We start from the raw sequence: 12,556 nt of genomic DNA, 5'->3' as shown, positions 1-12,556 counted from the left end.
GCCCTATTCCTACCCCATTCCCGACCCATTCCCACCCCATCCCAACCCCACTCCTGCCCTATTCCTGCCCTATTCCTGCCCCATTCCCGACCCATTCCTGCCCCATTCCCATCCCAGCCCCATTCCCTGCCCTATTCCTATCCCATTCTAGCCCCATTCCCGCCCCATCCCAACCCCACTCCTGCCCTATTCCTGCCTCATTCCAGCCCCATCCCAACCCCATTCCCTGTCCCATTCCCTGCCCCATTCCCTGCCCCATTCCTACCCCATCCCAGCTCCATCCCTGCCCCATTCCCTGCCCTATTCTTGCCCCATTCCCTGCCCTATTCCTGCCCCATTCCCTAATTCCACGGAGAGCCCGTAAAATCCCGGACTGACCCCAGAGCCGGCGACACATCCCTCGGGAACGCCGCGGGGTGTGACAGGGGTGACCCGGGGGTCTCCCAGACCCCACCCCGGCTGCGGGAGGATGGAGGAATGGCGATTTTCCCACATTTCCCCAAATTTCGGTCCCCCAGCCCCGGTGGGCGACACCCGCGGCCAGGCGGGGACATCCCGACATCGGAGCCCTGGTGGCTCCTCCTATCGCGACTTCCTCTGCGGGGGTGACAGTGGCGCGGGGCACACCCGGGTGGCCTTGGGGACCACGGGGACAGGGACAGGGACAGGGACATCGCGGGCACCTCCGGGGCCATGGCGGGGCTGAAAACGGCGACCGGAGAGGACATCGATGGCTCCTTCGAGCTGCAGGTGGAGGTGGAGGAGGGCGACGATGTGGGGCAGGGAGAGGCTGTGGGGCAGGGAGAGGCTGTGGGGCAGGGACAGCGCTGTCCCCGTGTCCTCACCCTGTGTGTCACCGGCCATCTGCACGTCGGGGGCCTCATGCGCCTCATCGCGGACACGTTTGGTGAGTGACCACAGCGCTGACCCATAGCCTGACCCATAGCCTGACCCCATAGCCTGACCCCTAGCCTGACCCACAGTGCTGACCCATAGCGCTGACCCACAGCCTGACCCACAGCTTGACCCCATAGCGCTGACCCATAGCCTGACCCACAGCTTGATCCCATAGCGCTGACCCATAGCACTGACCCACAGCCTGACCCCATAGCCCTGACCCATAGCGCTGACCCACAGCCTGACCCCATAGCGCTGACCCACAGCCTGACCCCACAGCGCTGACCCACAGCCTGACCCCCAGCCTGACCCCATAGCGCTGACCCACAGAGTTGACCCCATAGCGCTGACCCACAGCCTGACCCACAGCGTGACCCACAGCGTGACCCACAGCCTGACCCCACAGCTTGACCCCACAGCCTGACCCACAGCTTGACCCCCAGCCTGACCCCATAGCGCTGACCCCATAGCGCTGACCCACAGCCTGACCCACAGCTTGACCCCCAGCGTGACCCATAGCCTGACCCCCAGCCCACACTTCCCCCCTGTCCCCACCAGGGCAGGGCCACCACGACCATTGTGACAATTGTCCCCCCGCGTCACGCGCCGCTCACTCAGCGACGGTGGGGGTTGGGGGGGGTTGGGGGGAGGGGAAGGATCCCGCCCGGGGGTGGGGGAGGGGGAGGGCAGCCCTTATCGGGGGGTCCCGGGGTCCCCCCACTTCCCGCCCCCCTCCCGCTGTCCCCCTGGCCGGGCTGATAAGGGACCCGCGGTCTATAAATAGCCAGAGTGACCTCCCCGACCCCCCCCATGGGGTTTGGGGGGGCAGGAAGACCCCCACGAGCCCCCCCAGCCCCAGTCTGGCAGCCCCCAGACCCCTCACAGCCCCCCGAAGCCCCCCACTCTTATTACAACCCCATTAGAGCTCCCCCAGCCCCATTATTATCCCTCCAGAGCCCATTATAGCCCCATTACAGACCCCCAGCCCCATTATAGACCCCCCAGCCCCAGTCTGGCAGCCCCAGACCCCTCACAGCCCCTGAAGCCCCCACTCCTATTACAACCCCATTAGAACTCCCCAGCCCCATTATTCCCCTCCAGAGCCCATTATAGCCCCATTACAGCCCCCCCGAAGCCCCCCGATGTGATTTGGGGATACAACAAGACCCCCTCAGCCCCAGCGACCCCCTCAAACCCCACCCCAGCTCCCCCAGCGCCCCCCAAAGCCCCCCTGTCCCCCAGGGGAGCCCCGGGACTGGTCAGACCATGCTCTGTGGTGGACTCAGCAGCGGCGGTGGCTGGTAGCCCCCAGCCCCACCCTGGACGCGCTGGGGGTCGGGGGGGGGTCGCGGCTCCTCTTCGCCCCCCGGCACCGCCCGCTGCGGCTGCGCCTCCCGGGGGGCTCCGTGCTCAGGCTGCGCGTCAACTTCGCCGCGACCCCCGGCAGGGCGGCGGCGAGGGTCTGCGGGCTGCTCGGTGGGTCTGGGGGCGTCATTGGGGGGTTTGGGGGCTGCTCGGTGGGTCTGGGGGCGTCATTGGGGAGTCTGGGGGCATCATTGGGGGTTTGGGGGCTGCTCGGTGGGTCTGGGGCATCATTAGGTGGTCCCGGGGTGCTCGGTGGGTCTGGGGGCGTGGCTGGGGGCCTGGGGGTGTGGCTAGGGGTCTGGGGGCTGCCGGTGGGTCTGGGGGGCTGCTCGGTGGGTCTGGGGCGTCACTGGGTGGGTCACCGGGGGTCCTAGGGATGATCGGGATCTCTGGGCTTTTGGGGCTCGGAGGGGTCCAGACATCTGAGCCCTCCCCAGATAACGGAGGGGGTCTGGGAGGTGTCCACGGGGTCCTTGGGGTCGCGGGGTGGCACTGAGGGGGTCTCCAGGGGGTCTCTGGGGGGCACTGAGGGCTCTGGGGGTACCTTGGGGGTGGTCCCGGGGGTCTCTCGGTGACCGGGGGGGTCCCGGGGGTGGTCCCGGGGGTCTCTCCGTGACCGGGGGTGGTCCCGGGGGTGGTCCCGGGGGTCTCTCCGTGACCGGGGGGGTCCCGCAGGGGTTCATCACCCCGAGGAACTTTCCCTGCTGCGGCCGGAGCCGGAGGAGGGGGAGGGGAGGGGTCGCAAAGGCCGCGACCCCCCCCGAGCCCCCCCCGACCTGGACTTAACACACCTGCGGGCAGGTAAAGGTGGGCGGGGCCAAGGTGGGGAGGGGGCGCTGGACCCCCCCGGTCCCTCCCCCTCCCCCTCACCCCTCTCATCTCCCCACCCCCCCCAGACGAAGCCCCTCCCCCCGCGCTGCCCCCCGAGCTGCTCCGGACTTTGAGGACCCCAAAACCGGGGGGGGGGAAGGGCAGGGACCCCCCCGGGACCCTCCGGAGCCCCCCCGGGAACGCCCTGGTGCGGTGGGCGCGGCTGCACGCGCGGTGAGGGGCGGGGCTTGGCGGGGTGGGGTCGGGATGGGCGGGGCTTGGTGGGGAGGGGTTTGTGGGTGTGGCCGGGGCGGGTTTGTAGGCGTGGCCTGGTACTCAGGTGAGGTTTGTGGGCGTGGCTCACGCTTGGGTGTGGCTCGTGGGCGTGGTCATGTCATTGGGCGTGGCAAGGGGGCGTGACCCAGCGCTGGCCACGCCCCCGCAGGTGGCTGGACGTGGGGCGGTCCCTGCTGGAGCAGGGCGTGGCCGAGGATGAGGAGCTGCTGCTGCGCTTCAAGTACCCCTGCGCTATGGGGCTGGACCCCCAGGTACCCCAAAACCATCCCAGGGACCCCAAAATCCACCCCAGAGACCCCAAAATCCCCCCCAGGTACCCCAAAACCATCCCAGAGACCCCAAAATCCCCCCCAAGTACCCCAAAATCCCCCCCACGGACCCCAAAATCCCCTCAGGGACCCCAAAATCCACCCCAGGGACCCCAAAATCTCCCCCCAGGGACCCCTGCGCTATGGGGCTGGACCCCCAGGTACCCCAAAACCATCCCAGGGACCTCAAAATCCCCCCCAAGTACCCCAAAATCCCCCCCAGGGACCCCAAAATCCCCCAAATTACCCCAAAACCCCCAGGTACCCCAGAACCCCCAGGGACCCCAAAATCCCCCCAGGTACCCCAAAATCACCCCAGGTACAAAATCCCCTCAGGGACCCCAAAATCCACCCCAGGGACCCCAAAATCCCCCCCAGGGACCCCAAAATCCCCCCCAGGGACCCCAGAACCATCCCAGGGACCCCAAAATCCACCCCAGGGACCCCAAAATTACCCCCAAATACCCCTGCGCTATGGGGCTGGACCCCAAGGGACCCCCAAAATCCCCACCAGGTACCCCAAAACCCCCCAGGGACCCTCAAACCCCTCGGTGTAACTCCTCAGACACTCCCGGGAGGGGCTCTGGGGGTGGCCGGGAGGGGTTTTGGGGTCCCTGGGAGGGGTTTTGGGGTCCCTGGAGGGATTCTGGGGTCCCCGGGAGGGGTTTTGGGGGTCCCCGGGGGTCGGACCCTCCCCAATTTCCCCCCCTCGCCCCCCAGGACGGACGTCGCGTGGCGCTGCTGCAGGAGCAGGCGCTGGGGGAGATCCTGGCCGAGGAGATCGAGTGCACCGAGGAGGAGGGGATGGTCTTTGCCGCCCTCCAGGTACCCCAAAACCAGCCCGGAATCCCCCAAAACCTGTCCCGGGTATCCTGGGATATTCCCCCAATCCCTTTGAACCCCAAAACACCATCCCAGATACCCGAAAACCCACCCTGGATACCCCAAAACCCACCCCAGATACCCTGGGACATTCCCCGAATGCCTTAGAACCCCAAAAACCCATTCCAGATACCCCAAAACCCCACCCCAGATACCCCGGAAATCCCCCAAAACCCACCCCGGGTACCCTGGGACATTCCCCGAATCCCTTAGAACCCCAAAAACCCCATCCCAGATATCCCAAAACCCACCCCAGATACCCCAGGAATCCCCCAAAACCCACCCTGGAGACCCTGGGACCTTCCCCGAATCCCTTTGAACCCCAAAACCCCACCCCAGATACCCCAAAACCCACCCCGGATACTCTGGGACCTTCCCTGAATCCCTTAGAACCCCAAAACCCCATCCTAGATACCCCAAAACCCACCCCAGATATCCTGGGAATCCCCAAAACCCACCCCGGATACCATGGGACATTTCCCCAAATCCCTTTAAACACCAAACCCCCATCCTAGATACCCCAAAACCCACCCCAGATATCCTGGGAATCCCCCAAAACCCACCCGGGGTACCCCGGGAATCCCCCAAAACCCACCCTGGAGACCCTGGGACATTCCCCGAATCCCCTTGTACCCTAAAAACCAATCCCAGATACCCCAAAACCCACCCCGGATACCCCAAAACCCACCCCAGATACCCCAAAACCCACCCCGGATATCCCGGGAATCCCCCAAAATGCACCCTGGATACCCTGGGACATTCCCCGAATCCCTTAGAACCCCAAAAACCCCATCCCAGATACCTGAAAACCCACCCCGGATACCCCAAAACCCACCCCAGATACTCTGGGACCTTCCCCGAATCTCCTTGTACCCTAAAAACCCATCCCGGATACCCGAAATCCCCAAAATTCCCTGAGACTTCCCCCAAAATTTCTCCCCAGATACCCTGAGACCCCCCCAAAAAACCCACCCCAGATACCCTGAGACACCCCAAAAAACCCTCATGGACTCCCTGGGACCTCCTCCCCCAAAAAACCCACCCCAAATTCCTTGGGGAAAACCCTTCCCACATTCCCTGGGACTCCCCTAAAACCCTCCTGACCCCCCCAAACCCTCCTTTGAGACCCCCAAATCCCCCCGACCCATCTCGCCCCCCAGTACCAGATCGAGGGGGCAGAGGAGGGGGATGGGAAGGACCCCCAGGACCCCCCCGAGCCGCAGGACCCCCAGGACCTGGACACAGCCCTGGAGAACCTGGAGCTGAGCCTGGGGGGCAGCGGGACCCCCGCCCCGCCCGTGAGACTGGGGGAACTGGGAGGGACTGGGGGGCACTGGGAGTCACTGGGAGATACTGGGAGGGCACTGGAGTGACTGGGAGTTACTGGGGGGCACTGGGAGGGGGGAACTGGGGGTCTGGGGGTTGTTCTGGGGTGGGGGACTGGGAAGGACTGGGGACCTGGAGGGCACTGGGGTCACTGGGAGTTACTGGAGTTACTGGGAGGCTCTTCTGGCCACACTGGGCGTTACTGGGGGGCACTGGGGGGGCACTGGGAGTTACTGGGGGGCACTGGGAGGGGGGAATTGGGGGTCTGGGGGTTGTTCTGCAGGACTGGGGGACACTGGAAAGGACTGGGAGGAGGACTGGGAGGCACTGGGGACACTGGAGGGCACCGGGAGGGACACTGGGAGTTACTGGAAGCTACTGGGAGGCTCTTCCGGCCACACTGGGAGATACTGGGGGGCACTGGGAGTGACTGGGAGTCACTGGGGGGCACTGGGAGGGGGGAACTGGGGGTCTGGGGGTTGTTCTGTGGGACTGGGGGGCACTGGGAAGGACTGGGGACACTGGAGGGCACCGGGAGGGACGCTGGGAGTTACTGGGAGGCTCTGCTGGCCACACTGGGAGTTACTGGGGGGCACTGGGAGTTACTGGGGGATACTGGGAGTCACTGGGAGTTACTGGGGGGCACTGGGAGGGGGGAATTGGGGGTCTGGGGGTTGTTCTGCGGGACTGGGGGGCACTGGGAAGGACTGGGAGGAGGATTGGGAGGGACTGGGGACAATGGAGGGCACTGGGAGGGACACTGGGAGTTACTGGGGGGCACTGGCAGTCACTGGGAGTTACTGGGGGGCACTGGGAGTGACTAGGAGTCACTGGGGGGTCCCCAGGAGGAGCTCGGAGCCCCCCCTGAGCTGGAGGAGGAGCTGGAGCTCTGCAGGTACCCCAAAAACCCCCCAAAAACCCCCCAAATCCATCCCAAAGATCCCAAATTCGGGTCTCCCCAAACCCTCCCTGTGGCCCTTTTGGGGTCCCCTCTGACCCCCCAAATTTGGGGTCCCCCCAGGCCCTCCCCGTGGCCGTTCCGGGGGTCTCGCCCTACCCGGGCTGTGCTCTCGGGGTCGTCGTTGTCACTCTGGACCCCCCCGGGATCGGGGGATGCTCCTCAGCAGCTCAACCTCCGCGGTGAGACCCCAAAAACCCCCCGAATCTCCCCCAAATCACCCTGGGACCCCCAAATTCCTTGGGATCCCCCCATTTCCCCTCCAACCAGGACCCCGGGGGTCTCCCAGGATTCACAAATTCCCCCCAACCCACCCTGGGACCACCCCAGAGCCCCCAAATTGCCCCCAGACCCCTCTGGGACACCCCAAAATCCCCTCCTGGATCCTCCCAGAGCCCCCAAATCCCCCCTGGGACCACCCCAGACCCCCCTGGGACACCCCAAATACCCCCTGGGACCACCCCAGAGCCCCCAAATTGCCCCCAGACCCTCTGGGACACCACAAATCCCCTGGGACCACCCCAGACCCCTGGGACCCCAAATCCCCCTGGGACCACCCCAGTGCCCCAGATTCCCCCTGGGACCACCCCAGAGCCCCCAAATCCCCCCAGACCCCACTGGGACACCCCAAAATCCTCTCCTGGATCCTCCCAGAGCCCCCAGATCCCCCTGGGACCACCCCAGAGACCCCAGATTCCCCCAGACCCCCTGGGACACCCCAAATCCCCTGGGACCACCCCAGCGTCCCCAAATCCCCCTGGGACCACCCCAGACCCCTGGGACACCCCAAATCCCCCAGGGACCACCCCAGAGCCCCCAAATCCCTGGGACCACCCCAGAGACCCCAGATTCCCCCAGACCCCCTGGGACACCCCAAATCCTCCCTGGGACCACCCCAGAGCCCCCAAATTGCCCCCAGACCCCTCTGGGACACCCCAAAATCCTCTCACGGATCCTCCCAGAGCCTCCCAATCCCCCCTGGGACCACCCCAGTGTCCCCAGATCCCCTGGGACCACCCCAGTGCCCCAGATTCCCCCAGACCCCGCTGGGACACCCCAAAATCCCCTCCTGGATCCTCCCAGAGCCCCCAAATCCCCCCTGGGACCACCCCAGACCCTGGGACACCCCAAATGCCCCCGGGACCACCCCCAGACCCCAACCCCCAGACCCCCTGGGACGCCCTCAAATCTTTCCTGGGACCACCTCAGAGCCCCCAAATCCCCTTGAGGCTCCCTCTGCCCTCCCCTTAATCCCCCAAACCCTTTCAGGATGCCCCCAACTCCCTTTCCGTGCCCCCATTTCCCCCCCCGGGACTCCCCCAGGACCCCCCTGACGCCCCCCGACCCCCTCAGGCTGTGAGGTGACCCCCCAGGTGGATTTGGGGGCGCAGGAATTTCGGATCAAACTCCGGGTGCCAACGCCGGGGGGGATGAGCGAGACCTTCCTGCGGTGCCATGATGTGGGTGGGGGTCCTGGGGGGTCCCGGGGGGTCCTGGGGGGTCGCAGAGGGGTCCTGGGGGGGTTCTGGGTGGGAGTCCCGTGTCTTGGGGTTTTGGGAGGTCTCTTGAGGGGATTGTGTGAGGTTTTAGGGGATTTTTTGGGTGTTCTCTGGAGGTTCTGGGGGGTCCCAGGGGGGTTCTGGGTGGAGGTCTTGGGGTTTTGGGGGGTCCCAGGGTGTTCTTAGGGGATTTTTTTGGTGTTTTCAGGGGTTCTGGGGGGTCCCAGGGGGGTTCTGGGTGGGGGTCTTGGGGTTTTGGGGGGTCTTGGGTTGTTCTTTAGGGGATTGCGTGAGGTTTTAGGGGATTTTTTTGGTGTTTTCAGGGGTTCTGGAGGGTCTTTGGGAGGTTCTGGGGGTCTCCAGGGGGTCCTGGGGGGTACTAAAGGGTCCGGGGGGAGGGTTCTGGAATCCAGGGGGAATTCTGTGGGTTTCAGGGGGAATTCGGGGGTTTGAGGGATCCGGGGGAGGTGGTTCTGTGAGAATTTTGGGGGTCCCAGTGTCCCACTCACCCCCCAGGCCCCCCAATACGCTCGCTGGGTCTGTGGGCTCCGTGTTGCCTCTCGAGGGGGGTCTCTCTCAGCTGCAGCTCTCAGGGCACAGATCCAGGGGGTCTTGGGGGTCTTGGGGGTGCAGAACCCTCCTGGGACCCCCGCCCGGCCCCCCCCGGACCCACGGCGGCTGCTGCCCCCCCGATTCCAGCGCAAGATCAAAGCCAAGGAGGTACCGAGACCCCTCCTCAAAGGGGCTCCTGCAGCCCCCCGAGCCCAATATTGACCCCATAGCCCCCTCCTCAAACTGTGCCTCCCACCCTGTGCCCCCCGACCACAATATTGACCCCATAACCCCCTCCACATTGCTCACCCCGACCCCAATATTGACCCCAATATTGACCCCATAGCCCCCTCCTCACATTGTGCCTCCCACCCTGTGCCCCCGACCCCAATATCGCCCCCAGCCTCTCCCAGATCCCCTCCTCACCTTTTCCCCTCACATTTAAACCCCAGCCCAAAGCCTCCCTCCTCAAATTGGCCCCCAATTCCCCCAAGCCATTCCCAAAGCTCCCCAATTCACATTTTCCCCCTATTTTCCCCTCAGCCATTCCTCCAGCTCCCCTCATGTTTTCCCACCCTTTTCTCCTCAGCCCCCTCATATTTTGTCCCCATTTTCCCTCAGCCATTCCCACAGTCCCCCTCACGTTTTCCCCATTTTCCCTCAGCTCCCTCACATTTTCCCCCCATTTTCCCCTCAGCCATTCCCCCAGGTTCTACTCACATTTTCCCACATTTTCCCCTCAGCCATTCCCACAGGTTCCCCTTATGTTTTCCCGCCCTTTTCTCCTCAGCCCCTCACATTTTCCCCCATTTTCCCCTCAGCCATTCCCTCAGCTCCCCTCACATTTTCCCCATAGCCATTCCCACAGTTCCCCTCACATTTTGTCCCCATTTTCCCCTCAGCCATTCCCCCAGCTCCCCTCACATTTTCCCCCATTTTCCCCTCAGTCATTCCCTCAGGTTCCCCTCACATTTTCCCTCCATTTCTCCCTCAGCCATTCCTCCAGCTCCCCTCACGTTTTCCCGCCCTTTTCCCCTCAGCTCCCCTCACATTTTCCCGCCATTTCCCCATAGCCATTCCCCCAGGTTCCTCTCACATTTTGCCCCCATTTTCCCCTCAGCCATTCCCTCAGCTCCTCTCACATTTTGTCCCCATTTTTCCCTCAGCCATTCCCGTAGTCCCCCTCACGTTTTCCCCATAGCCATTCCTAGCCTCCCCTCACATTTTGCCACCATTTTCCCCTCAGCCATTATCCCAGTCCCCCCTCACATCTTCTCCCCCTTTCCCCTCAGCCATTCCCACAGTCCTCCCTCACGTTTTGTCCCCATTTTCCCCTCAGCCATTCCCCTCACATTTTCCTGCCATTTTCCCCTCAGCCGTTCCTCCAGCTCCCCTCACATTTTCCCACCATTTCCCCCTCAGTCATTCCCACAGTCCCCCCTCACGTTTTCCCGCCCTTTTCCCCTCAGCTCCATTCACATTTTCCCGCCATTTTCCCTCAGCCATTCCCCCAGGTTCCCCCCACATTTTCCTGCTATTTTCCCCTCACATTTTGTGTCCCCCTCCTCACATTATGCCCCCTCCCCAGTTCGCCCCTCGGCTCCTGGAGGTTTTGCTCCGGGTGGGAGCTCTGACTCCCCCCCAGGCCCGGCTGCGCTTCGTGGAGACCTGGAGGGCCCTGCCTGGCTTCGGCCTGGGGCACTTCGTGGTCAGGTACTGGGGACACTGGGAGGGACTGGGAATGACCAGGAGGGTTACTGGGGGGCACTGGGAGGGAGTGGGGCCATTGGGTTCCAAGGGGTCTCAGGTATTCCAGGGGGTCTCAGATGTTTTTGGGTGGAGATCTCAGCTGTTCTGGAGGGGGTCTCAGGTATTTTTTGGGGGGTTCCAGGGGGTCTCTCACCAGTTTTCTGGGGAGTCCCAAAAGACTTCCAGGAAGTCTCAGCTGGTTTTTGGGGGGTTCGCAGCTGTTTTTAGGGGGTGTCTCAGGTTCCAGGGGGTCCGAGGTTCAAGGGAGTCTCAGCCGTTTTTTTGAGGGGATTTCACCTGCTTTTGGGAGGGTCTCACCTGTTTCTGGGAGGGTTCCAGGTTCCAGGGAGTCTCAGCTGGTTTTTGGGGGGCTCCCAGCTGTTTTTGGGGGTCCCTCACCCGTTTTTTGGGGGGTCCCAGGTTCCAGGGAGTCTCAGCTATTTTTTGGGGGTTCCCAGCTGGTTTTGGGGGTCTCTCACCCGTTTTTTGGGGGGTTCCCAGCTGTTTTTGGGCATCTCTCACCCTTTTTTTTGGAGTCTCAGGTACCAGAGGATGTCAGCTGTTTTTGGGGGGTTCCCAGCTGGTTTTGGGGGTCTCTCACCCATTTTTTGGGGGTCCCAGGTTCCAGGGCACCGGGCGCGATGAGGTTCTGGCCCTCAGCCCCTCGCGGCTGCTGCGGCTCGAGCTCAGCTCGGGCTCTGTCACTCGCAGCTGGGAATACAGCGAGCTGCGCCAGTGGGACGTGAACTGGGACAGCCAGCAGGTACTGGGGGTGACTGGGAGCCACTGGGAGCGGCGGGGAGGCAGTGAGAGTGGGCTGTGGGGGGACTGGGAATGGGCTGGAAGCACTTGGAAAGGACTGGGAGGGACTGGGAGGCACTGGAAAGGACTGGGAGGCACTAGTAGGAGGTTAGGAGGGACTGGGAGTGACTGGGAGTGGACTATGGGGGGACTGGGAATGGGCTGGAAGCACTTGGAAAGTACTGGGAGGGACTGGGAGGCACTGGAAAGGACTGGGAGGCATTGGGAGTAGGTTAGGAGGGACTAGGAAGGACTGGGAGGCACTGGGAGTGAGCTGGAAAGCACCAGGAACGCAGTGGGAGTGGATGAGAAGCACTGGGAGTCACTGGGAAGCACTGGGATTGTACCCAAACACACTGGGAAGAACTGGGAGTGGGCTAGGAATGACTGGGAGGCACTGGGAAGGACTGGGACCAGCCCTGGCTCCCCCGCGGTGTGCTTCTGAGGGGGGGGGTCTCACCCCTTTCCCCCCCTCCCCGGTGTATTTTGGGAAGGGGTCTCACCCTGTCCCCCCCATGTCCCCCCCAGGTGCGGCTGTGGCTCAGCGGTGATGTCACCCTGGGCCTGCGGGTGCTCTCTGCCCCTCCCCGGGTGCTGCACCAGTTCCTGGGGGGGTACCTGGCCCTGGGGGGGCCACCCCGGGACCCCCAGGAGCTGCGGCGCCTCATGGAGGGGGGGTACGACCCCTGAGACCCCCCCCCCCGGGGCTGGAGCGACCCCCCAATGTCACTGTCACCCCCCAATGTCACCGCTCCTAAAAGGCACAACATGCTTGTGGTGGTTCTAGGGGACCTTGGTGTCTGTGGGGGCATCGTGGGGGGTTTGGAGCCCCTCAAATCCTCGTGGGGGGGTTTGGAGCCCCCCAAATCCTCGTGGGAGGGGTTTGGAGCCCCCCAAATCCTCGTGGGAAGGGTCTGGAATACCCCAAATCCTCGTGGGGGGGTTTGGAGCCCCCCAAATCCTCGTGGGAAGGGTCTGGAATACCCCAAATCCTCAGGGGAGGGGTTTGGACCCCCCAAATCTTTGTGGGAGGGGGTCACCCCCATCCTCATATGAGCAGCTCAGACCCCCCACCCCTCCTGTCCTCACACACTGAGAGCCCAATGCCCCTC

The 12,556-nt window shown here is 63.9% G+C and overlaps 1 protein-coding gene across 3 annotated transcripts; it reads left to right on the top strand.

Annotated features, from left to right (window-relative positions):
- The first annotated feature begins 638 nt into the window (after window positions 1-638).
- On the top strand, window positions 639-12,232 carry LOC146422414 (fermitin family homolog 3-like). 3 transcript variants are annotated; one of them, XM_085046403.1, is made up of 14 exons: window positions 639-907; window positions 2,140-2,373; window positions 2,938-3,063; window positions 3,159-3,306; window positions 3,518-3,620; window positions 4,398-4,502; window positions 5,720-5,857; window positions 6,731-6,780; window positions 6,907-7,025; window positions 8,197-8,303; window positions 8,859-9,062; window positions 10,483-10,607; window positions 11,265-11,406; window positions 11,973-12,232. In XM_085046403.1, the coding sequence occupies exons 1-14, from the start codon at window positions 694-696 to the stop codon at window positions 12,132-12,134; spliced, it is 1,977 nt and encodes a 658-aa protein (XP_084902529.1). In that variant the 5' UTR covers window positions 639-693; the 3' UTR covers window positions 12,135-12,232. The 3 variants fall into 3 exon arrangements, with proteins under 3 accessions (XP_084902529.1, XP_084902530.1, XP_084902531.1); XM_085046405.1 differs by having other exon boundaries at window positions 771-907; window positions 2,184-2,373; XM_085046404.1 differs by lacking the exon at window positions 3,159-3,306 and having other exon boundaries at window positions 2,184-2,373.
- Window positions 12,233-12,556: the final 324 nt, after the last annotated feature.

This window comes from Lichenostomus cassidix, unplaced genomic scaffold (genome assembly GCF_008360975.1).
Source record: "Lichenostomus cassidix isolate B80296 unplaced genomic scaffold, HeHo_3.0 HiC_scaffold_40, whole genome shotgun sequence".
In the NCBI taxonomy this organism is placed as follows: Eukaryota; Metazoa; Chordata; class Aves; order Passeriformes; family Meliphagidae; genus Lichenostomus; species Lichenostomus cassidix.
This window is presented reverse-complemented; position numbering and strand designations above follow the sequence as displayed.